This window comes from Rhynchophorus ferrugineus, unplaced genomic scaffold (assembly GCF_030347505.1).
Source record: "Rhynchophorus ferrugineus isolate W39M unplaced genomic scaffold, kcgeb_rfMv2 rfM11, whole genome shotgun sequence".
Taxonomy (NCBI): domain Eukaryota; kingdom Metazoa; phylum Arthropoda; class Insecta; order Coleoptera; family Curculionidae; genus Rhynchophorus; species Rhynchophorus ferrugineus.
The window spans coordinates 21,680,332-21,704,334 of record NW_027472590.1 but is presented as its reverse complement, the minus strand read 5'-3'; the positions used below and the strand labels follow the sequence as shown (position 1 = coordinate 21,704,334).

At 32.2% G+C, this 24,003-nt stretch overlaps 6 protein-coding genes across 15 annotated transcripts in view; 3 read left to right on the top strand and 3 right to left on the bottom strand.

The window, feature by feature from the left end:
• e(y)3 (PHD finger protein enhancer of yellow 3) overlaps positions 1–3,108 on the top strand; it is a 38,751-nt gene extending 35,643 nt beyond the window's left edge. For 4 of the 5 annotated variants that reach the window (XM_076417168.1, XM_076417167.1, XM_076417166.1 and 1 more), the window contains 4 exons: positions 54–146; positions 208–393; positions 2,230–2,394; positions 2,451–3,108. In XM_076417168.1, coding sequence (XP_076273283.1) covers positions 54–146; positions 208–393; positions 2,230–2,394; positions 2,451–2,861 — 855 coding nt within the window. In that variant the 3' untranslated portion in view covers positions 2,862–3,108. Of the gene's footprint in view, positions 1–53; positions 147–207; positions 394–698; positions 822–2,229; positions 2,395–2,450 lie in introns of those variants that run through there. The other variant, XM_076417169.1, reaches the window with a different exon arrangement.
• A 3,118-nt stretch (positions 3,109–6,226) lies between these two features.
• On the bottom strand, positions 6,227–9,228 carry waw (Translation factor waclaw). Its single transcript, XM_076417158.1, has 9 exons — positions 9,071–9,228; positions 8,704–9,022; positions 8,426–8,644; positions 8,103–8,371; positions 7,795–8,034; positions 7,096–7,343; positions 6,805–7,037; positions 6,537–6,749; positions 6,227–6,433 (listed from the first exon to the last, which is right to left on the bottom strand). Exons 1-9 carry the CDS (start codon positions 9,133–9,135, stop codon positions 6,308–6,310), a joined length of 1,932 nt encoding a protein of 643 aa, XP_076273273.1. The 5' UTR covers positions 9,136–9,228; the 3' UTR covers positions 6,227–6,307.
• Positions 9,229–10,008: 780 nt separating this feature from the next.
• On the top strand, positions 10,009–10,723 carry Sbat (LSMD1 domain-containing protein Sbat). The gene is made up of 2 exons (XM_076417162.1): positions 10,009–10,170; positions 10,218–10,723. The coding sequence occupies exons 1-2, from the start codon at positions 10,066–10,068 to the stop codon at positions 10,506–10,508; spliced, it is 396 nt and encodes a 131-aa protein (XP_076273277.1). The 5' UTR covers positions 10,009–10,065; the 3' UTR covers positions 10,509–10,723.
• On the bottom strand, positions 10,541–11,505 carry LOC143204567 (cytochrome c oxidase assembly factor 6 homolog). 2 transcript variants are annotated; one of them, XM_076417164.1, is made up of 3 exons: positions 11,370–11,505; positions 10,808–11,127; positions 10,541–10,648 (listed from the first exon to the last, which is right to left on the bottom strand). In XM_076417164.1, the coding sequence occupies exons 2-3, from the start codon at positions 11,011–11,013 to the stop codon at positions 10,570–10,572; spliced, it is 285 nt and encodes a 94-aa protein (XP_076273279.1). In that variant the 5' UTR covers positions 11,014–11,127; positions 11,370–11,505; the 3' UTR covers positions 10,541–10,569. The 2 variants fall into 2 exon arrangements, with proteins under 2 accessions (XP_076273279.1, XP_076273278.1); XM_076417163.1 differs by lacking the exon at positions 11,370–11,505 and adding an exon at positions 11,212–11,346.
• A 4-nt stretch (positions 11,506–11,509) lies between these two features.
• On the top strand, positions 11,510–13,780 carry LOC143204565 (uncharacterized). 2 transcript variants are annotated; one of them, XM_076417161.1, is made up of 3 exons: positions 11,523–12,362; positions 12,423–12,788; positions 13,101–13,780. In XM_076417161.1, exons 1-2 carry the CDS (start codon positions 11,661–11,663, stop codon positions 12,738–12,740), a joined length of 1,020 nt encoding a protein of 339 aa, XP_076273276.1. In that variant the 5' UTR covers positions 11,523–11,660; the 3' UTR covers positions 12,741–12,788; positions 13,101–13,780. The 2 variants fall into 2 exon arrangements, with proteins under 2 accessions (XP_076273274.1, XP_076273276.1); XM_076417159.1 differs by having other exon boundaries at positions 11,510–12,362; positions 12,423–13,780.
• A 2,303-nt stretch (positions 13,781–16,083) lies between these two features.
• crm (cramped chromatin regulator) lies at positions 16,084–24,003 on the bottom strand. Of its 4 annotated transcripts, none has more exons than XM_076417155.1 (15): positions 23,870–24,003; positions 23,590–23,800; positions 23,235–23,441; positions 22,957–23,164; positions 22,698–22,898; positions 22,411–22,639; positions 22,161–22,352; positions 21,930–22,104; positions 19,566–19,730; positions 19,308–19,512; positions 19,127–19,254; positions 18,871–19,069; positions 17,092–17,207; positions 16,871–17,032; positions 16,084–16,817 (listed from the first exon to the last, which is right to left on the bottom strand). In XM_076417155.1, exons 2-15 carry the CDS (start codon positions 23,779–23,781, stop codon positions 16,548–16,550), a joined length of 2,649 nt encoding a protein of 882 aa, XP_076273270.1. In that variant the 5' UTR covers positions 23,782–23,800; positions 23,870–24,003; the 3' UTR covers positions 16,084–16,547. The 4 variants fall into 4 exon arrangements, with proteins under 4 accessions (XP_076273270.1, XP_076273272.1, XP_076273271.1 ...); XM_076417157.1 differs by having other exon boundaries at positions 23,590–23,696; positions 23,870–23,985; XM_076417156.1 differs by having other exon boundaries at positions 23,864–23,982.

Below are 24,003 nucleotides of genomic sequence, written 5' to 3'. Positions count from 1 at the left end.
TTTTCTGTCGTTTTATTCTATGGTAATATTTAACGAGTTCTGGGGGGTTTTAGGTCCATCAGGAATCCGACAGTCATACCTTTACTGCAGACCAATTGGCTGAATACTTCTGGAATGGACAAGGACCGTTCATGTTGCAAGAGCAGGTACAGTTTTGTTATGTTCAACTTAAGTGTTTTGCGTGAATAACGATTAATAATTTTTTAGGTCGCACACTTTTTGGGTATAAAGTCGTTCAAAAGGAAATATCCACACGTTTCCAGGCGATCTGTGGAGATACAAGAAAGGGATTTCCTTAAGGAACAAGGTCTAGCGTCGGAAACCATGTGCGATTTAGGACTGACTGCTGTAAATGCCCAAGACATTTTGGATATCATGTATTCTGATTTCCAGGTAATGTTTATGCTAAATAAGAGTGGTAATATTTGTTTCCAAAATCGGTACTTTCGGTACTGATCTCAAGTACTTATTTTTATGATATCGGAGTTTTTCACAAATAACAAAAAAGGTTATTTTCTATATAAAAACAGTTTTGAATTGAAGTAGAAATTTTCAGTCTTTCATGATAACATCAGTACAGTCTGATTATTCAAATATTTTACATAGCATGTTTTTTGGCATATTTTCACAAATTAAATTCTTCTATGAATTCTTAAACTAAATCTCTGCTTAGTTTATTTTGCTTTTCTTGGTTTTAGTGAGGACATTTAGGCTCATGCACTGTCACTGTTTGAAGTGTTTAAAGCTTCTGTCTGCCATAACACACAGGAATAGGTATCACTTACCCATAACATGTTGAAGTGTAGCTCATCAAACTATTTGGTGTAGAAGAAACAATATATCTGATATTAGCCTTTCTGTAATCTAATCTTGATGGGATTTGATTGATACTTGCTGAAGGCATGCATTTAGTTCATGTTTTTCTTTTTATTTTGAGAATATATGGTCGTTCAGCAATGAATGTTCAAGTAAAATCAGTTAAAAATCCCATTTTCTTTTATCTGGTTGGAATTTGAATCTTAGGAATATGTACCGACTTCATACACACTTATAAAACTATATTCATCACATTATATTAAATATAATTTTTTTCTATATTATATGGTAACTGAAAAAGGAACAAAATTATTAGGGGGCTCATACACAATAAATAAATCAAAGGAGGTTTAACGCCCCATTTTATCAACTGTTTTATTTCCCTCAATATTACGTTTATATGACACTTTAGACATGATTAAAGGTAGTTAAAATAGTAAATACTTACGTTAGAATGGTTTTCACAGCAATAAATCAGCGGTGTTCAAGCTATACAACTGGTTTTCGGCTCGCAAATTTTAACCGCATTTCTTTAACTTTTTTATGTCTTGGAACAAAAATACACAACTTGTTTGTAGTTTTTACCGATGTATAATTATATTAGAGAACCTCACACCGTCGTATAATTATATTAGAGAACCTCACACCGTCGATGCACATTAGGATGTCTAATTATAACGCAAAATTATGAAAATAATATATAAATAAGACCTTAATATGGCGCGTTTTCGGGATCATTTAATTTTTCAATTGTTCTTTGAAATTTTTTTGTAGAAATAACTTTTATTCCGGGTAAAGTAAATACGTAGAATTGTCATATAATAGTTTTTCAAAATTAGTCTATTAACTGGTCTTCAATTAATAAACCATTGTTAAAGTAAATTTGATGATTGCCTCTGCTGACCTGAATGTCCTCTTGAATCTTTTTTTATAATTTTCTCAGTAAAGTCATTATGTGTTATTAGTTTTTAAATATGAGATTCCTCCAATATTTGGTAACGAGATAGCAATGTGTCACATAGTCCTGGAAATTGCAAAAATGTAAAATTCGTTTTAAACTTTGAACGGATTCTTCTTCTCGTTTTACTCTAGTTAAAAAAGTACATAATGCTATCTGATGCATCAGAACACGTAATCAAATCTTTAAAATTCGATTTGTGTTGGTACTGGTCGATACTGTTGTCAAATGTCTACAAAATGCATCAAAAATGTGATATTAACTGGAGCTTACAAGCCGGCAAACGTAAACCAAAATTCTAAGTTAATGCATCAACATTGCGACGTGCTGAGGTCATACATTCTGATGACGTGCGTTAATTGTTTACGGAATCACCGAAAATCCCGAATTTTTTTAAATTACTAACGTATTTTATAGATATTTTCAAACTCGGGTTTAAAACGTATTATTTTCAGGATAAATACGAAGAGTATTGCAGAGTCCAGAGAGAAAAACAAGCAAGGGATTTCGCTAACAAGCAGAAAGCGACACAGCAAGCCTTAAAATCGGGATACGAACGGCTCGATATCATCGAACAAGCTGTTCAGTCGGCGGCCCAATGGAACAAGCAGTTCAATAAAGTAACGAAACATTTACAGTGCACCTGGAATTTGATTAACATTTTTCCCTATTGCAGGAAAGAAAAGATCAGCGGAAGGCATCGATGGACCTCCAGAATCTAGTAATACACTATCCGAAATCCAAAATTAAGCCCGTACAAACTCGCCGGATCGGAAATTATCCGGTGGCCCTGGTACCCGGCCAGTTTACCGATTTTTACAAAGAATTCACGCCCACAGAGTTGAACAATCTGCCGCTGAACACGATGTGCTACGACGAGATCAAGATTCCGGTGCCCGAGAGCGAATCCGACTTTTCGGACAGCTCGGATTCCGATTCGGAGTCGTCATCGACTTCGAGCAGCAGCGACTCCGAGTGCGGGACCGACTGCAAGGAGTGCAACACACACGACGCGGCGTCCGGACGTGGGGGTAAAAATATTACCGCGACCAAGGAGAGCAACACAACCGTTGGTACACCCGCGTAATTTCAGGATTGAACGTAATTCGTCAATATCCCCTAGGCTAGGAAGTAGAACAAAATCGGAGTGCTAGAAAAAAGAGAAATATATATATAGGATAAATCTATGTTGACTTAAAATATATAATGTTTAGTTAGTATTTTTGGTGGTTATATATCACTTAATTCCTTGTATATATTATATACGCGCAAGTTTTTTAGTAAAACGTATGTTAGAATATATTAGATATAAATATAACGTACATGAAACAAGAGTTACTGTAGTTTTCTTAAGGAGGTCACACCATATGATATATAGAAAAATAGGGTTGTTGCATACATTCTTATGCAGAATATATTTTTTTATTAATTAAATCTTACATCAGATATGCTTAGTGCAATGTTAATTCATAAAACAATTTATTAAGAGTATTCTCTTGATTGCATCAATACACAAGTATGGCGAATATAGGATTAATACATCGGTATGTATTTCACAAATTAAAAGAAAACTAAACTAATTACTAACTAAAGTTAAGAATACACTAAGCAAGATCCTGTGTTTTCATTTGCTTCAATTTTCTGATTTGCCATATAATTTTTCCTGGAACAGAAATGCAACCATCCCCTGGTCACCCTCTCCCCTCTATCTTAATGGGTACAGGACAAGTTTAGTGCATCCCTTCTCACGTTGGCATGCCGTAAAATGAACGCGCAGATAGTGCGGTTAAATCGGCAGCTGACTGACATATATATCCATTTCATTTCTAGATCATCGTGCAGCCCTTCTTTGCTTACATAGCGATAAGTATTGGTAATTAATCGTAAAACTCTGTTTTGGCTGTTTTGGATTAATAGTTGTTTTGATGTTTTAGTGCAACCCCATAGATCCAAATTGGCTTCATGATTGACTGATAATCCAATCTCTTTGATTTGAGGTCAAGTTCAGAGTATCTTCCGACTAACCAGTACAGTTGCTTGACTTTGAGTCTGACCTGCTCTGCTTTTTGTCTAACATGATGTTTCTAATTTACCCTACCATCGAGATATATTCCGAAGTATTTAGTTGATTCTACTTGAGGAATCGGGCATCGGTCAAGTGACATAATTAGGTTTTTGTCATGTCTCCGTAACGCAAAATTAACACGGACAGATTTGAAGGTATTAAGGTGTATTTTCCGGTCTCTAATCCATTTGTAGATCTTGGTGAACGCTACTTGTACTTTTTTACAGCCTTAGACAGAGGTACATCTTTTGCCATGATAACTGTGTTGGCAAATGTTCGAAGTACGGTTTCTTTTGTTGTTGAGATATCAGCAGTATATAACAAATACAGGAATGGCCCCAAGTTCAAATTGGTTTAAGTATTGAGAATACCCCTTCATACCAGACTCTAAATTTTCTTTCGAAAAGATATAATCCAGTAGTCGACAGTAATTCCGTAGTAGCAATTTGCTCATTTTGTTGATTAATCCCAAAATTACCATACTTGGCTAAAGGCTTGCGAGACGTCCAAGAATATCGCAGGGCAATGTTTATTTTTTTCGAATGCCTTTTTAACAACCACTATTACTCTGTGCAATTGGTTGATTGTCGAGTGACGATTTCGAAATCCAAACTGGAAATCGGGAATTTCTGTTAATGGTTTAATACGTTTTAACAACAAATAGGTCTGTAAGGTCCAACTTATTCTGTCGGTTTGGAAGCATTCGAGTAACCTTAAGAAACTCCTGAATATGCTTCAGTCGCAAACAATCATTGAATATGTATGTTAACTTGATTATTGCTTTTCGTAGCAGCTCTTTCATTAACCCAGATGAACTATCATCAGTTACCTTTTTAGTTGTTTGCAAATTATGTAGCAACTTCCATTGCAGAAATCAGATTTACAGTTACATCGGGCTACAATTGCAATACGTTAGCTAATGTTCTGCTAATAATTTAGCTTTTTCATCGTTATGTCGAACCCATTCATTTCGATAATTTTTAAAAGGCGGTAATATGGCAACGTTGCATTATAAATTTCGATGACGTGCATTGACTGTTTTATTACACCCTAGCACTAGAAGGGACCTATTTTGTAAGGTTAAAATTTTGTTGTTTATAGTTTAATTGTTCTTATAGTATTCATATTTTTATTATAAATGGTAAACAGTAATGGATAAATCATCGATTTGTCTATTCAATTTCCTATTTTGTGAATCAAAAGGTGAGAGTTATTAAAATCAGATAACATTATGATTGCATTTCCGTATTTTGTGGCTGCAGTTCGTTGAATTTTACCTCTCGTTTGCGTGTAAACAGTAATGTGACGAAATTAGGCGGAAACTGCCAAGGTTTACTGAATGTCGACTAGGATTCTAGAAAAATAACCATTACAGTGTTTGCTAAATCTCTCTCAAAACAATTGAGCGTCTACCTCAGTAGCGTTGGTGCTGCAAAACTTCGAATAATCTTCACTAAATCTCGCCATAATATTTTACCGAGTTTCATATAAAGTCAAAATCTAATTCTGTTTTATCTATAGCCATCTGTTTTAAAGCCATTTTTTGCCAAATCTTGGCAAAATATGATGCCATAAGTGTAGAATATTTGATGGCTGATATATTTTGTCTGTAAATTCGATATATGTTAGTACTGGTCGATATTGTTGTCAAATGTCTACAATATTCTTTAAAACGTTAGTGATAATAATTAGAGGTTACCAACCGGCAAACGTAAACCAAAATTCAAAGTTAATGAGCCGATATTGCGACGTGCTGAGGTTATCAATTTTGATGACATGCATTGGCTGTTGTGTAGACTATAGATTCCTGTGTAGAACAGTCCATCCAATAAAGCTGTTATAAATGACGTCAATATATTGTCAATTACAGTTTGTAAAAATGCAAATTTCGATTTGAAAGCGGAGTAAACGTTTCTTCTCATGTTATCCTAGTTAAAAGGAGATAAAATGGTGTCTCATGCGTCGGAATATTTAACCTAATCGGGCGATTTAATTTTCATTCGAATTGAATTCAAATTAAAATTCAATTGGATTGGTACTAGTGGACCATGCTGTCAAACGTCTCCAAAAATCTTTAGAACAGTTATAATTATTGGGGGTTATAATCAATAAAAGTAAATTGTTGCGGCTACGTTGACTGTTTTATTGAACGGGATATGCCTGGTCGCCTAAAGAGTCAGTGGTCGCTACAAACCAATACTATGCATTGACATGAAAATATCTACTTAATGAATTCATTCTTCGAAGATAAGAGCCTGATAGACCGATTTATATACCGAAAAGACCTTTGACCATCAATTTTTGTCAAAATCTTTTGAGCATTTTGCAAGATCATTGCAGGTATATTGTTATTGAATAAACTACTATGTAAATAAGAGAAGTCTGGATTGTTCAATTAAAAACATTATTGGTGTGTATTTTAAGGATGAAGGAAAAACAACAAAATAACTAAAACATACAGAACATTATTATTTCTTTAAGACATCTATGAACGTCTCTCTAGGTAGGGATATATTTGCCACGCTTCGCATTTTCTTTTTTCCAGCTGCTTGCTGAGCTAATAGTTTCTTGCGTCTAGTTACGTCTCCACCATACTAAAACAAAAATACATATGTTTATAATTTAGTTTACCAGTAAACAGAGAAAATTTCAGTCGTCAAAATAACAGAGCTGGAAAAAACCAATCGATCAACTTACCAATTTCTGAGTGACATCTTTTCTGTAAGCTTTTATATCTTGCCTAGCTAACACTTTACCCCCTATAGAAGCTTGAATAGCTATATGTATCATTTGCCTAGGTATTATTTCCTTAAGTTTAAGTGTTAACTTTTTGGCCATAGTTTGAGCCTTGCTAAGATGCACTATGGTGCTTAATTCCTCAACACATACACCATTTAATAAAATTGACATCTAGATAAAACAAATATTTAGTATAAAATGTATTTAACCAAATTATTTTAGTTACTTTAACAAGATTACTGCTTTGATATCCACTATCCTCATAATCAAAGCTGGCAAAACCCGAAGTGATTGTTTTAAGAGTATCGTGGAAGTCGACAACAATTTCGCATAGAGGTAAATCATATTGTAACATTACACGGTCGTTATCAATATTTACGGCATTCTTTTGAAGACCTCTTCTCTCCATACAAAGAGCCATCACAGTACCTAGATATTTATCTGGTGTAATGATAGTACCTAAAAAATAAATAGTTTCGGGCTTACTGCGTTAATGTTGGCATTAATGACTAATCACCAATAACCATAGGCTCAAAACATTCTTCTATTTTATAGACTTCCGGCCATACTGCGGGATTATTTATCAGTATTTCTTCAGTTCCATCTTTTATTGTCTGTTTAGTCCTTTTTAATTTAACTTTATAAATCACAGATGGTGCCGTAATGATAGGTTCCGCTTCATATTCTTGCTGTAATCTTTGTGAAAACACCTCGAGATGAAGAAGGCCAAGAAAACCTAACCGCCATCCTTGACCAAGGGCTGGACTAAATAATTCAAGTTGCTGGTTACAAATATGGTAAGGGAGCAACCGACGAAAATTGTATCACTAGCGCACCCACAATATTTATATAATTAACTATTATAAAGGACACATTCATCCTCGTTCGTTTCTGATATTTTAAAAAATAATTAAGTTCCGCTATCGGACATTCAACCGGCTGGCAAAAGTGGATGGAATAAACAAAAGCAACTATATCGGGCACTACAAAGTTTCAGTCAAGCTTTTAAATAGTAATAAAACAGTTTTATTAGAAAAGATATGATTTTTTAAAAGTTTTATTATATAACCGTTTATTTGCCAAAAATTGTTAAAATTAATTTAATAATAATTTCAGAAGCATGTCAGAGCATGTCAAAAATATGATCCATGCAAAAACGAAAAAATAACGATATAACCATAGAGAAATAATAAATAAATTTTTTTAAGATACTGACCTGCTGTCTATATCAACAGAAACAGCTGAATCATTCAAAACCAATTTCTCTATTGCACTTCTTAAATGTACATGCTGCGATTGATCGAAAGGATATATTCCAGCAAACACCATAGGCCTGGATGGTTGAAAACCGGGCAAAGCATCTACACTTTCTGAAGCTAAATGAATGGTGTCTCCTATATGAGCTTCTTTGCTTGTTCGCATGTTACAGCCAATGAGGCCAATTTGCCCAGCTGTTCTAAAAAAAATAAATTGAACAAGGTGTTTTAGCTATATTTAAAAAAAAATAGTTTTACTCTTATTTACATGGTATTCACTGGTTTTTCATTTGGAGTTAACAATGATATGCTCTTAATTTCATAGGTACTTTGTGTATGGCATGACTGTATGGTGTCTCCTATATTCAGTGAGCCATCATTTACAGAAATTAATGATAAAACTCCTCTATATTTATCATAGGAGCTATCAAATAATAAAGCCCTAAATGGGGCATCCCTATTAACATTTGGAGGTGGTAATCTTGTAACAATCGCTTCTAACATTTCATCTATACCTATGCCTAGTTTTGCAGAAACCTTACAAATAAAAACTTAAAGGTATAATTAAAAGAATTACTATAAGAGCATTACCTTCAGAACTTCATTTGGATTTATGTCAAACAAACTTTCCAGTTGTCTACATACCCTATCTGGATTAGCATTTTTTAGATCAATTTTATTTAAAACAGGTACAATAACAAGATCATTTCCAAATGCTAGATAGAAATTGGCAACAGTTTGAGCCTGAACACCATCATTGGAATCTACCAGTAGAATAACCCCTTGACAAGCTGATAATGATCTTGCCACCTAAACACAAACTACAAATTTTGAAATACACTGTAACTAAATAGAAATGTACAGTTTACCTCATTTGAAAAATCTACATGTCCAGGAGTATCAATAAGATTTAAGAGGTATGTTTCATTTCTGTATGTATATAGTAATGAAGCAGTTTGAGCCTTAACTGTTATACCCCTTTCTCTTTCGACTTGCAATTTATCTAAAATTTGATTATGCCCAGAGTTAGGAACAACTGCTCCAGTATGTTCTAATAACCTATCTGCCAGAGTACTTTTGCCATGATCTACATGGGCAATAATACTAAAATTCCTAATCTTTTCTATTGGAATTTGAGAAAAGTCTATATTATTTTTACCGTCGGTCGAAAACTGTACTAAAATGGATCTGCAAATAAATTGTAAGCCAGTACTAAATATCCGAATTTTATACTACCTGTTTATGACTCTTAAAAAATTTCCATTTTTATTATACAAAAATCTCAAATTTTTTAGTAACATTATTTCTAGTAATATATCTATAATATTTTATTCAGAAATAGATTGTTAATAAAATATACATTATTAAAGTATTTATTTAAGGTTATGGTCCGAAAATACTAAAAAGGATGGTCACGATCGACAATATCAATAATCAATCGAAACATCCAATAGTTGCGTACGATACCATTGAAATGGTGGTCCAATAAAAATATTATTAAAAAAGCATTTCAATTTCCTTGCAACAAAATATACAGACTCATCTTTCAATATTTCAATGTTTTGTGATTCCTTGGCAGTCTACAAATATTTTATGATGACATGATTTTATGCAATTTCAAAGATTGTAAAACAATGCAAAATTAAATTCGTATTTTGTTGAAAATTTGTTATAAAAAATTGAGAAGAGTAGTTCACAATAATATTCACAATATTATTTATCTTAATTCGTTATTATTTGAAAAAAACCTGCAATTAATGTTTGAAAATACTTGAATTTGCCTAAAAGTCGAAAAATTGGCCAATTTTAACGGTTCTCTAAAACTCCAATGCGTTATTATATCTCGGAAACTAAAAAAAGAATAAGAAAATGCGTGTCTAGGAGTATAAAATATGTGAAAATAATTGAAGTTTTGTGAAAATTTGATCTAAAATATTTTGGATTATTGTTCTATTCCTGTCACAAACCCCAAAAACACTTAAATACAAAAGTATCTTTACACAGTTGCATAACAACTCAATAAAATCAATACAAGGAACTCAACAATTATCTCTTTACTTTTTTTTCTCAGAATTGGTATCCGTTTTAATTCAGATCCGATATTTCTAGCATTGAAATGAAAAATTCATTATATAATATCGATTTGTTAGAAAGTGTCGATAGCTCCCATCGTTAATTGTAAACATAACCGTTTTTCTCATATAATACAAGATAAAAGTTATCAATAGGAAATGGATAACAATATCTCAACAAGTAATCCGGATAGCGAAGAAGACCGATGTGCATCTGAACCTGAAACAGAACCCTCTTTGCAGTATATTCAGAAACCTATTAACGTAAATAATGAAAAGCCTGAATGCAATTTCTACAATCTTTATTTTAGACTTCGGCCGGAGCCCTTAAACTTCGATCATGGTTGAATAAAACTTTAAAAATTGAGATGACGGATGGCCGAACTCTGGTAGGTGTTTTTCTGTGCACAGACCGAGATGCCAACGTTATATTGGGATCATGTTCAGAATATCTTCCTGCTGATCCGATACAATTGAATGAGGATCCCAGAATGCTAGGTCTTGTAATGATACCCGGTAAACATATAGTTACCGTTCATATTGATACACAAGATAATGTAGATATAAGAAAATTAGCTGCAGATAATTATGATTATTTATGAAAAATGTGTACTTATTAATTAATTAATCTATGTTATTTTAAATATGATTTATTGTATTTCTTTAAAATACTGTGACAATTTTATGATAGACTCTTCTTGGTAGAAATGCTGTTGAATCACTCTTTATTTTTGTTGGAATTCTGTAAAAAAAGGAGAAAACACATTTGAAAACAAACATTTATTTTTTAATTTCAATAAAATAATTTTCTAGTGTTGTAACTTGCTTTATTAAATAAAACCTTTGACCTAACTTAGACTAATTATTTTTTTTAAATCTCTCATCACTTAGAGGCTCATACCCGTCAGTTTCTATTTTTTCTTTAAATCGCAGGTAGTTTCTCTTCCTATCAAAATGTTTTACCCACTGTGCTGAACAACTCTTTTCATACAGACTTCTAAATTCTTTGCAAACATTTTCTTGTCCACTTTGACTATCCAAACACTCCCAATATTTATCCCTAGCACCCCAACACTTTGCTCTTTCCTCTTTTGTAGGAAATGACATTATTATACTCAATGAATCAATCCGTACTTACTATAAATCGCAACTTTACTTCATTATATCGCAAAATCAAACAGATTATAAATAGCCGAGATATTTAATATTTCCTTGGATAAACTAAAAATAAACATAATAAATTACATTTTGATCTTTACATTAATAACAAGACGGATATTTTGGCTAGTGACTATAACAACATACTTTGTAAAACACTTTACGGAATCCAGTGAAAATGTTTTATTTATAAAATATGATTTTTTTATTTTGTAGAATTCCTAAATATTCTATAATTTCAATCTCTTTACATAACCTACTAATCGTAACTGTACAGTTCTGCCACATTAAAATTTTATTGTTACCTTTTTTCAGTGATATTGCCGAACGATACATTTGGCAATTTCAGTTTTACTCAGATTTATTTACAGATGTGGTCATGTTAAATAAATTTAACAAGATTCATTTTTTTTCTGGGGTATTTTTTTTCCTACATAAATTGACAGTATTGACAAATTACTTAACCTTATATTTTGTGACTGGTCGTTATCTGTCAGGAGATGCCCTTTTTGGTATTTTAAAAGTATTTAGTAGTAAGCAATGTTCATAGCTTGTTTTACATTTGACAAGTATTTATGTTATAAAATTGAGGGAAAATGAGTACTATAGTTTCTGAGTCTAATTTGGTCGATAAGTGTCATTCTAAAATTGTTGATAAAAGTGAGGCAAGAGATGGGACTAAAAATGGATTAGTAAATGGTATAGTACTTACAAAAAAGCAGAAAGAACCTGAATCGATAAAATCGGATATAATAGAAAATTGCAAAGATATTAGTGTAGATACTACTTTGGTTAAAGAATCTGACATTGGAAATATTCAAGTTCATAATGTTCCTCAAGAACTAGTTAAATCAAAGAAGAAATCGAAAAAAAAGAAACTTAAAAGTAGACAATTGGATTCAAATGAGAATTTGAATGGAACTAAAATAGAAACAAATAGTCACATAGAATCAGATGATCTGCAGGATGAATCGTTAGACAACTCAGATAGTAATGTCATAAATGAGGTGACTAAGACAAGTTCTCCTTCATGCAGTACTAAGAACCCTAACCAAAATAATGATATGTGTGATCCACTTTACCTCTCAAATGCTTTAGATAATCTAGTTGTTAGTAAAATTGATGACATCAGCAATGAACAAGAAAAGAAATGTGAAAAAAATATTAAATTTGTGCAGTACGAATCTGAACTTCAAATGCCAATGATTATGAAGATTATCCAAAAAGATTTGTCGGAACCATATTCGATATATACATACAGATATTTTATTCACAACTGGCCAAAATTATGTTTTTTGGTAAGTAAAGAATTTAAGTGGTTTATTTCATAAAACATCAGGAATATTTTATATTCACAGGCAATGTGTGAAGACCAATGTGTTGGTGCAATAGTTTGCAAATTAGATCTTCATCGAAAAGTTATACGCCGAGGTTACATAGCAATGTTAGCTGTTGATCAAAACTTTCGTAAATTACGAATAGGTTCGACATTGGTACAAATGGCTATTCATGAAATGACAATGGGTGATGCAGATGAGGTGGTTTTAGAAACCGAAGTCACAAATAAACCTGCTTTGAAACTGTATGAAAAACTAGGATTTGTCAGAGACAAAAGATTATTTCGTTACTATTTAAATGGAGTTGATGCACTTAGATTGAAGCTTTGGTTGAGATAGGATAGGACAGAATTAAATGAAGAATCGATTTGGCTGTTAATTTTTGTTGTAAGTTTACTTATTGGGTTTTCATCAGTAATGCTTTTAATTTTGGCTCAATGACAATTTTTGTGTAAATATGTAAATTGTTACTCAGTTTGTTGGTCTTTTCTTAGAATTTATTTCATTTTTAGTTTCATTCAAATTTATTTAACTTGCAACAATCATGTAAATGTAAACAGTCAACTAAATATGACAAAGTTTATAAATACGAGTATAAATTTGAATTGACGATATTTAATTTAAAATTTATTTTGTGTGTTTTTGGAATTATATATTTCTTTGTCAATAATTTTAAATCAATGTTTTGTTATTTTGTAGGTTGGATAGTAGTCTCAGTCCAGAAAATATTATAATAGTCATTAAATTAAGGTTTTTTGGACTGGTAATTTTTTCAGTTACACATATACCAACAATTATTAGAGAATATACCAACAGAATTTATTTAAAATCTGTTTTATAATCAGATCATAATTTTATTTTTTGAATAGGTTAATTATTTAAAAATGTTTTATTAATTGTTGATTGTTACATCATTTTAGTTTTAGTTTATTTTGAAAGAAAAAATTACATACAAATCTTTATACATCTATTTATTTCTATGCATATTTAGACATTCTTTGGTTGATTTACACATTACATTATCTGTGCACTAAGTTGGATATTCCATTTGCCATTTCTGTAAGAAAATGTATGTAAATGAGTGGGGTGTTACAAAATTTGTACTGCTTTTGTAACGAAAATTAATTGATAATATTTAACGTTAAATGTCTAACATTTGCTTAATATTGATTTCAATGGCAGATCATTTTATAGTGTATCTTCGATAACATGATTTTGCTACAAGTCCCAGAAATGTTTGTTTTTTTTACGAAGATTATTAAATCTCCTAGACATGTGTATATGTCTATAATTATGTATATTTCTGTATATATAATGATATTTAGTGTCTTACTTTTTAGTGATGTAATAAACTGGAATATACTAAATTTATTATTTAACGGTAGTTTTCTTATTGCGGTAGATCAAGTTACCCAAATGAAACAAAAGAGCTAGCGAGATTTTGATAGAATAGCGGTTGCCTAGATAATATTTTCATATTGAATTTATAGAGGAATGTAATTAAGTATAGAAGTAATGCGATATTATAGTTTTAAGTTTCCTTAAAATCATTTAACATAAGATATAAAACTTAGATAAGGATGAGACAATTTGCGGAATTGATTTGCGATCCAAGATGTTGAGGCTATGAACAATTCTTATATATAATGTAAATCTCAACGTCATCCTTAGAAGAAGAGAAATATAAGCACTCCCGAACTTGCTTGGACACTACTATAGCGCGACAGCTGTAAGATCGAAATATCTCAAGTACGTCCCAACACAACTGTTTTTTTACTTTGCTTGGAATCTGATTAATTCTATTATTCTATATTATATCAATTATATTTTGGATATATATATTTATAATAGCGATAAAAGTAGTTACATAATAACAATTCTTAAAGATACCAGGATTAAAGAACATAAAATAATGAAACCGTTCTTAAATTATGAGAACATACACAAACTATTGTTTTATTATATTTGTGATATTGGACCTACAAAAACTTGAAACTCGGTTGCTGCAGTGGTACTAATGAGAAACCTTAAAACAGACTACTGCCAAGTTATGTTTTCAGCTAAAGGCTTAATTTTAGAATAAGGCAATTAAATTTATTTGAAGAGTCTTGAGCAAAGTTGTTATACGTACAAACTTGACATTATTTATAAGTTTTCAAAGGTCCTCAGTAAGTTAAAGTATCGAAAAAGATGTTTGGCTTTCTTTTTGAAAATAGGAAATGAGCAGAAAGAAGCATTTCATTCTAAAACAATTAAAGGATATTATAGTCTCCCATTCTTTATTGTTTTTCATAAAAATGCAATCGTAATATCATTTGATCAATATTCATCTAAAGACAACAAGGACAAATGTGAAATAATTAAGAAAGATTCATTTTAAAGAAGCTTTGCTGAATTTTCTTTTAGACTATTTCAAAAATTCTACAAAGACGCCATTCATAAAAACTAACATATGTAAATGCAAATTGTTTACCATATACGGTATTTAATAGGTTAGGTAACTGTGATAATCACAATAATATTGACTTATAATAATAATATACTATTGAGAGATTAATACAATTATTTTAAGATTAAAAGCGGGTTTACTAAGATTTTACGAGAAATAAAAACACAAAATTTAAAAATTCTATAGTTACCAAACATTGACGTCACTTACCGTTCTCTAACCATCATATCCTCATTCAAATATTTGAATTTATAGCGGGCTTCCATTTTATTTGGATTATTTAGCCCATTTTTCACAGTTAAAAAATGGTTTGCAACAAACCGAAGAAATTATAAATGAAAAAATTGAGCTGGGATTTATAAACGCAAATAACCTAAATTTTCCTACAATCGATTCCGTAGCGGTACTGTGTACTGAAATAACAATTTTAAAAAGAATACTATAACTCTTAAATAATTGAGTATTCCAGACAAACTAACTATGAAATGTGGTGGGTATTGAACAACATCGAGAATAGTATTATTGAAATCAAGTGCCCTGTATTTGCTAAGATATATCAAACCTGTGTCAATGGCCCAACTTACTGAAAATTTTTATGATAATTTTTAGATACAGATGCAAATATATTTGACAAATAACTTTTGTTCCGAGTAAAATAAATACGTAGAATTGTCATAAAGCAGTTTTAAAAAGACACTCATCTAACTTATTATACTATTTTCACAACTGATATACAAACTATGGCATGCCCTATGCTCGAAGATTCAGACAAGCGTGTACAGTAGATTAAAATTCAAATGTTGGAGAAAATATTTTGGGTAGTGCCTTTTATGCGCGCCACTAAATATTGCTACTATTGTTTATAGCATCAGCGTTAGCCTGTGTGTTGGTAATGATTTCAACATAGATATCACAAGTGATTAAGTATCAAACTATTGAAACAAATGAAATATTTGATACTTTGAAAAAATTGCAGTTGACTAGCTTTGAACTATTATATTTACAACGCAATTTCGTTGCACTTTTATGACTTCCAGATTGATAATGGAAGGAAGGGAAGATAATACATGCTTTTTAAGTGCAATATATATTTTTTATGCATAAATACATAACAATCTCCTGAAAAAGCAGATCTAATCAAAACACGCTAAAAAGTTTATGATGCGATTGATAGGATAAAAACAATTTTTTATATTCATATTGTTGCTGTTAAGGTTTTAAATGAAAACATGATTGGAATTAAATACATTTTTATATACCAAATATAAAGTAAAACAAATAACTTACTAATATTAAAAAGTTATTTTTAACCAAATCACATTAAGAGTAGAAGATCCATATGTATACTGCGTGAATTTCTACATTTCTATTCACAGATAATACAGTATCGGAAGATAAACGTTCTGTTACTATGGTACTATGCTTTAAAAATATGTCACAAGTAACTGTTAAGAAAACGAATCAGTTTGTGTAATATAAGGAATGAGATTATGAATATGCATAACAATGTACTTGTGCTAACTTAATATATGTTTGTCCTACGCGACAAAATCGTTACTATGAAGCATCTTACAACATATTTTAACTGATCCTGCCTGCTACACGTCAGTTGTAAAATAATAAATGCCTGCAAATCAATTAATATATAGGGGTTGCAAGAGTTGTGGAAAACCAGTCACGAAACTGTAAACAGGGCCTCAGTATTTCTTATCGTTTGCTACTCTTGCTGCCAAGTCCGCGAAATTTGCGGCGAAATCAACACTGTTCTCCGTCAGCAATGACTGCAACTGCGCGTCGACCTCGTTAGATAGGTCAGAAGTCATGTTCGAAGCCAGTGATGTGCTCATGGAGTTTTTTACCGGACTCTCTAGGTGTCCCAGAAGACTGCTCAAAGAGTAATCCGCCACTTCCGCATTTATCCAATCACTATCGCCTTCTTTGAGTATCCTCGAGGGACTTGACGGCATCTAGAATAAAAACGTTTCTCCGAAAAGAATATGGAAAAACCGGAGAATGTTACCGTTGATATGATACTATTTTCATCCTCGGGATTCGGAAGTTTCGGCGTTGAGGTATCTTCAGGAATGCTTGTTTGAACTTCCGTTGATATCGTGGCTTGCGGCGGGATAATGCTCATTCGCACTATCTGGTGTCCACTCAGATTATTGGGAAGAAGTGGGAGCTAAAGGCAAATATTAAGTTTCATACGGATATAACTTTTGGTACCGTTTTCCAACTTACTTTTCGTTCCACAACTACTTGTTTGGATCGAGGTCGCCGGCCTTTTCGATTACAAAATTTCGGTTTCAGCCTTTGGATCGAATTTAACTGTTGTTGCATCGTTTGAGTATGCTGAACTAAAGAAATGCACATTTATATTTTACTCTTCATCGTCTGCACTAACTTTCATCCGTTATTAACTAGTTTATTTGACTTTTCGGAAGAATCACATCGGTCATCCTCTGGTGTTATTAATTCTACTTACTAGTTACTCACTACTAAGGATAATACATATGATTCTATCGAAACGCCATTTTATTGCTAATTAATTGCTGATTAGTGGTTATAACATCTAACAATGACTGCTGCAGACAAGGGCATACTATGTAAATCTGACAATCTGGCCAGTAAATCAATATCTGTCATCGATAGAATGATACGAAGAAATGGGGGAGTTTATACGCCAAAAAAAAAAGATTTCCAGTTTCTTAATGGTTCGATTATGATTTACGTGAGACCGTGTTGATTGAGATGAGTAAAATGTTTCTAATAACACTAATATAATTGTGAAAGCTCGATAGATGCGATACTACCTGGATACATAAAGTCGTACGTTGCTTTTTGATATGAAAGTACAAATGGATGCACATCATTAGCAAAGATACTGAAAATATTCTAGCACATAGTGGTTTGAGAAAGGTGTATGAAAGATTTATTATAATATATTATTTTGTAACTATATGTATCACTATTGTATGGGAATATGGCGAATGTTTCCAACGCCGAATTTTAGCTCTTTTTTTTGCAGCATTCCAAATCGTCGCTCAGACTATAGTAAGATCTCGTAGGAAATCTTCAGAAAGCTTTTTGCTCAAAAGAGTTTGAATTATAAAATAATTAAGGTAGTTAAAACTAGATGGGAGAAATAAAATTTTGGTAAAGTAAGACATTTGTTATCTCCATATAATAACATAGTACATATCAGTAAATTATACTACCAAATTATCATTTGCTCTTTCACTCTTCCTTTTTTTCGCTCCATTAACATGAGCTCTATTGCAATACAGTATAATAGTTTCCTACTATTTAACGCGGAATTACACGGACTCGTGTTACGTAACACAGGATAAAAAAATGGCATTCATGGTTGAATTCACAAAAGAGTGGTGACCTGAACAACAGTACTATAGGCCAGCGCAGTTGAATCTATAGGATTATTTGATATTGAATATAAAGATGTAGTATATAAGATGGCGACTTCGTAGGGAATATTTGAAATCCTAATGCATCAACAAAGTACTGAGTGGCAACTATACACTCCTCAAACCCATCCTGAGCGTTCCCTGATTCCTCAGAAACTCTCAAATCCACCGGGAAACCGATGTTTCACTAGTCCAAATATTCATCTCATTCAATTGCATTAATTATTCTCATTGATATCTCGTAATCTCATCCAGTTCCTGCCAAATCTTAAGCAGATGTCTTATCGGCAGTACCATATAACCCAATCAAACCTGTCAAGTCAATTTAGGACTGGTCTTTCCGATCGACTATGCAACTCAAACGCTGACTATAGATTGATAACTCGTAGAATACATAACATATATGGTAATAAAAATTAGAGATGATATGGATACATTTCAAATAAAACTTAAAATATATGAAACATTATTATTGGGCAGTGTATAACAGTATATAATTTATTTATACTAAATGAACGTAAGTACAATTTAAGATTGGAAATTAAAATATCTTTGGTTTTTGACCACTGTGTTTATTATACAATAACATAATAGGTACCTGGTCCTTTTGGTTGTATATACACCGGCTCACTAGGCTGATTGTTTCTAGTTTCAACTTGATTTGTAGTCGATAAAGTATTTTGTTCATCAGATGCAACATCGCCATCCACAATAGTATTTTTCTTCGCCTTGTTTGTGCTTACCATTGGTCCATTTTTGATAACCATCTTGCCATCACACATATGACCACACTGACACTTTAACCATAAAAATTAACTAGATATTTGATAGAATATCAAAGACTTATCATATACCTTTAAAATGTTATTCCTATGTTGAAGTTTTACTACTGATAATAATTTTGAAAGAGCACTCGTAATACTTTTCCTTTTATTTTCAAGAGATTCTCGATGTGCCTCGTGCCACCTGTCTAGGAACGAATCTAAAATACAATCAGGTTATTTTTTAACTAAAAGCTTGATCAGTTTTTCGAACCTCCGGATGATAGTGTGTTATCTTTCCTCTCTGAAATATCACTCTCCCAACTATATTCCAAAACTAAAGTGGCGTCAGATCCAAACATAAGATATAGTTCTCCAATTGTTAGACTGCAACTGTCACTTTCAGTCCATCCCTTCCTTATAGTAGCTATTTTTTCTTGCCGTTCAGCGCGTAGTGCTTCAGACTGTACCTCTTCCTCCTGTTCGAGTAACAGTAATTATTAACGTTATACCAATGATATTTTAAATTTACCTTTATTTCTTGCTTGATAAAATCAAGTTTTGAACATTCCTCTGTTTCGCTAGTCTCAGATATTTGTCTGTCAAGTCTTTGTTGGAGAAGGACAATGCTTGATATTGCATCATCTACCACATCGGCTATAGACGCATCGGGATCTGCTTCATTACAACTACTTGTCTGAAAGGTTTCAATTAATAAGTTTTATATTATATTTTATATTTCAATAAATTATAATAGACAGATTTTTTTATATTTAAACACATCAGCAGATCCAGGATTTCTGTTTTCCTGAATTTTGATTCAATTTTCGACAAGTTTATATCAATAAAAAAATTTAAATAAAAGATATATAAAAATACTAACAATGGCTAAGAAGAAGAAAAGCCTGAATGCTAAATATTTATGGTGCCATCGTACATACAGTTTATTATTTATCAAAAACCCATTAGGGTATAGGATAACATTTTTAAAAAGATGTTGGCAATTTTGACATGTCAGTTATAACAGTTTACAAAATATGTCCTTCCTACAATAATGCAACGCTGCCAGTGACTCTTCCTTCCTATCACCGAAATTTCTTTTGAGTATAACCTTTTTTTGTTTCTTACATACTTGGTCGCGAAGACTTGCCCTGAAGTGACAAGTTGGACCGGGTTATGTGGGACTGCCTCTGGGCTTACCAATACACTAAACCAAAACCGTCTCACAGTTGACCCCTGTGGATCGCTACTGCTACTGCATTAAATTTTGGGGATATGGCACCCGCTGATCGGGCAGTCGTTATTGGGCATGAGGACCTGGCGATTTTATTGATTCGCGAACTTGAGTTAACAGACGACTGGATACTGTTATATGGGGGTAAAAGTTATGACTGCAGCGACGGATGAGGTCGTTTCCTTTTCTGGATTTGGGAATGCCAACCGAACCGTCGGTCGCAGTGGAGACCTAGGTACGTGACGTTATCCAGCCATGGATTTATTTCGGTGTCGATCTTAAGTTGCGAAACGCGCAGTACGTAACGCTTCTTATGGAAAATGATGGCCTAGGTTTTCAGAGGGCTGATATGCAACCTCCAGAATTTAAAATACTTGACCGCAAGATCGAGGTGCTTCTGTAAACGTTCATGAAATGTAACTTCGAACTTGGCGGCCGTGAAGAAAGCAGTGTCGTCAGTGTAAAACGCGACGTCAATGTGCTCTTCTCGGCAGATCTCAAATAAAGAGGTTAAATATGGCTGGGGCCAGCGGGGAACCTTGAGGTAAGCCAGCATCGATTTGTCTTCGACTGGAAAGTGTTTTCATGATCTTCACCTGGAAAGATCTGTCCGATAAATTGGACTTAGAAGAACATAGATGGACTTGATGACAGCGGTTAGGGCTTCTGCGAGGCCTAACCGCAATGAGCATAACCTTAGTTATGACCCCTATCAGTGAGAAGAAATCTGGGGCAGTGTTATAAGAGATGGTGGGTGGTGAAACTGTGTGATATCATGTTTGCCATTATTATGACAGCAAGTTTAATTGTATTGATTGATGATTAATGTTTAATCGTTCTGCTATCATCCACAAACTCGATTCGTCGTTTGAGTTAACAAGATTTCGCATTTTCCCCATGTCTTAACCAACAAAACATTTTGTGCTACACAAAATTACTTAATTGATACCCAGACATCTTGTAATAGGTAAATCATACCCTAAACTATCAAATAATAAAAGCACTGGTATAATTATTGGAATATATTCTTAAATTATAAGACTATTTAGGTAATGTAGGTAAAATGCATTAAAAATGTTAGTTTTCATCATAGTGTAACATCAGAACATCGCATAATCTCATTTTGCAATTCTAATGACAACATTTAAATAAACACTGAGCGAAATTTCTATACGAAACAATAGCCTCGTCATAAATTACTAATATAAAACTGAAAAAAACTTTTCCGTCAATTTTTAGAATAACATTATCTGACAATTTTCTTCTTTTAATTTTGACCACTAATTCTCAAAAATATAACATGCTCACGTCAAAACTTTAAATAGCCCAACGAATCAAGAAAGCTACGATATACGTCGGCTGCTAGGCAATGGATAAACAAATATGTAGTTGACGTTTTGTGTAGGACATACAGGAAAGTGTAGTTTAGAGTTTTAATGGTGTAAATTGATGAAAAAATATGACGATAATATAATTAGATGTATAGGTGTTTTAGTTAATTTAGTTGTTTACAGTTAAATGTAGGTTTACCTTTATATAGTAAATTTTCTAATTAGAATTAAACTCTAGACAATAAGAACATGCCTACATAAAAATTTAACATTTCTGAACAAAATTAAGAAAACAACACCTGAAATAATACTTTAAAGTTACTTTACTTACTTCAGTTTCGTCGCTTCTCAAAGTATCAATTTTACTATCAGTTTTAATCTCCTGTAAAATCTCCGTTTTCTGATCATTATCAATCTTTTGCTTCTTTTTTTTTGACATCATTTTTATATCACTAAATGTATCTAAGCCTAGTCTCCTTTCATATGCGGTCAGGCAGATTGTTTGCCTATTTATTTCATAAAGGTGTTCATTATGTCATTTTATTATTTGATGATATCCTACCTGGTTAGATAATCACTTAAATTAATTAATGGTAAATCAATTCTTGATTCAGGCGGTGGGCTTAACTTCAATGGTGGAGAGAGGCGGCTAAGATTTTTTAGAATCTCCTGTTTAGGTGGTACACATTCAATTGTGACAGCGCTGGTTGAGATTACAGATTTTTCATATTCTATAGCATCTCTAGATTTCCATCTATAATACAGTTCAAAATCTAGAATATTTTTAATTTATTTGTATTTATCTATCGCACCTATTATTTAAGAACTGAATAAGGGCACTCAGCCTTTTTTGTAAAGGTAATGTTGTGCGAAGTCTTGGGTTTTGGGCCATAGATTGAATTTTATAATATGATGTCATATCTTTTGGTCTCAATTCTACAGTCACACGATTTGGTAATTTAACATCTTCATATTTCTCATCCAACTGATTCATTTTAATAAGTGCCTTACACATAGGTGTTTTAATTCTAATAGTTTTGCCTGGTTAATATAATTATGTTACTTTATGATTTAAGTTTCTACTGGTGGACATAAATACCTTTTGATCTAATAACTGTAGCACCTCTATAGATCAATTCATTTAATTTCATACAAGCCTTTTCACTGACAGAACCTAATTTTTTATGCAATTCTCCATAGTTTATAATGCCATATAATTCTTGAACAACCTTTTTAACACGGTCAGAGAATTTAACATGTTTTGACACCTCATGAAATGTCCTGTTATAAAACTGCCGTACTGAAAATAATAATGTTTTATACAATAATAATGCTTTTAGTTAAATATCAAGTCTCACCATGATCTTTAGTTTTAATATGGTCATCACTAGCACCTTTCTTTTTAAGTTTGTTATTAATATGTTGTTGAATGTTTTCAAAATCCTTTCCATATTCATTAACTGCTTCAAAAAACATCACTTTATCTTCATGGCTCCAGTTGGTTCTAACAACTTTCTTAATGTCTGTTTTAGCTTCCTCTTTCTTGGATGGTTTGGAATCAACTACCTAAAAAACAAAAAATAATTAGAGACAAAATATACAACAATTTATATATATAAATAATGCATCTACTTACAACAGAACCAGCACCATCTTGTTTTGGTTTTTTAATTACCCTAGAACTTGATCTAATTTGAGGTCCTTTAATTTCTGTGTCCAGTGATTTATCACCAGCACAGATTGTTATAGCAGCTTGATCTGTATTTGGAGAATTTAACACCATATTATTTTCCACAATGTTGGGTTGGGTGGATGTTACATCAATGCAATATAATGCTTCATTCTGTAATTTAATATATATAAATAGATCAATCTATTTGCAATTAAAAATAAATTGATGTATTAATATTAATGTGAACAAAATCATATATAAAAGATTGTGTAACTACCAACAATAAAAATAGTATTAATACATGAGAGTATAATCCTACCTTTTTGTCAAGTTCTTGTTCCAATTTCATTTTCTTCAAAACTCTAGCACTGGATCTAATTTGCGTCTCCTTTTCATCTTTATCTAAGGCATTAGTGGTAAAAGACCCTAAAAGTGATTCTTCTTGAAGGCTATTCACCGTAATATCGCAATTTTTCTTAGAATTTTCGTCGATTGGACAGTCAACTTCCATTGTAAAATGGTAGACTAGGCTGTGTATTAACGCCAAAAAATTACTGTATTTCTATAAAATATGACTTAATTCATCATAATACTTTTACCATGATAATGTAAATTCAAGATAGAATCACTACGAAACTTCGAACAGATCTTCTTGTTTTAAAAACACACGTATTGTATAATAACTTTGTTGTTTTTCCGAACATTTGTATTTTGGATTACTTTACTAAAAAAC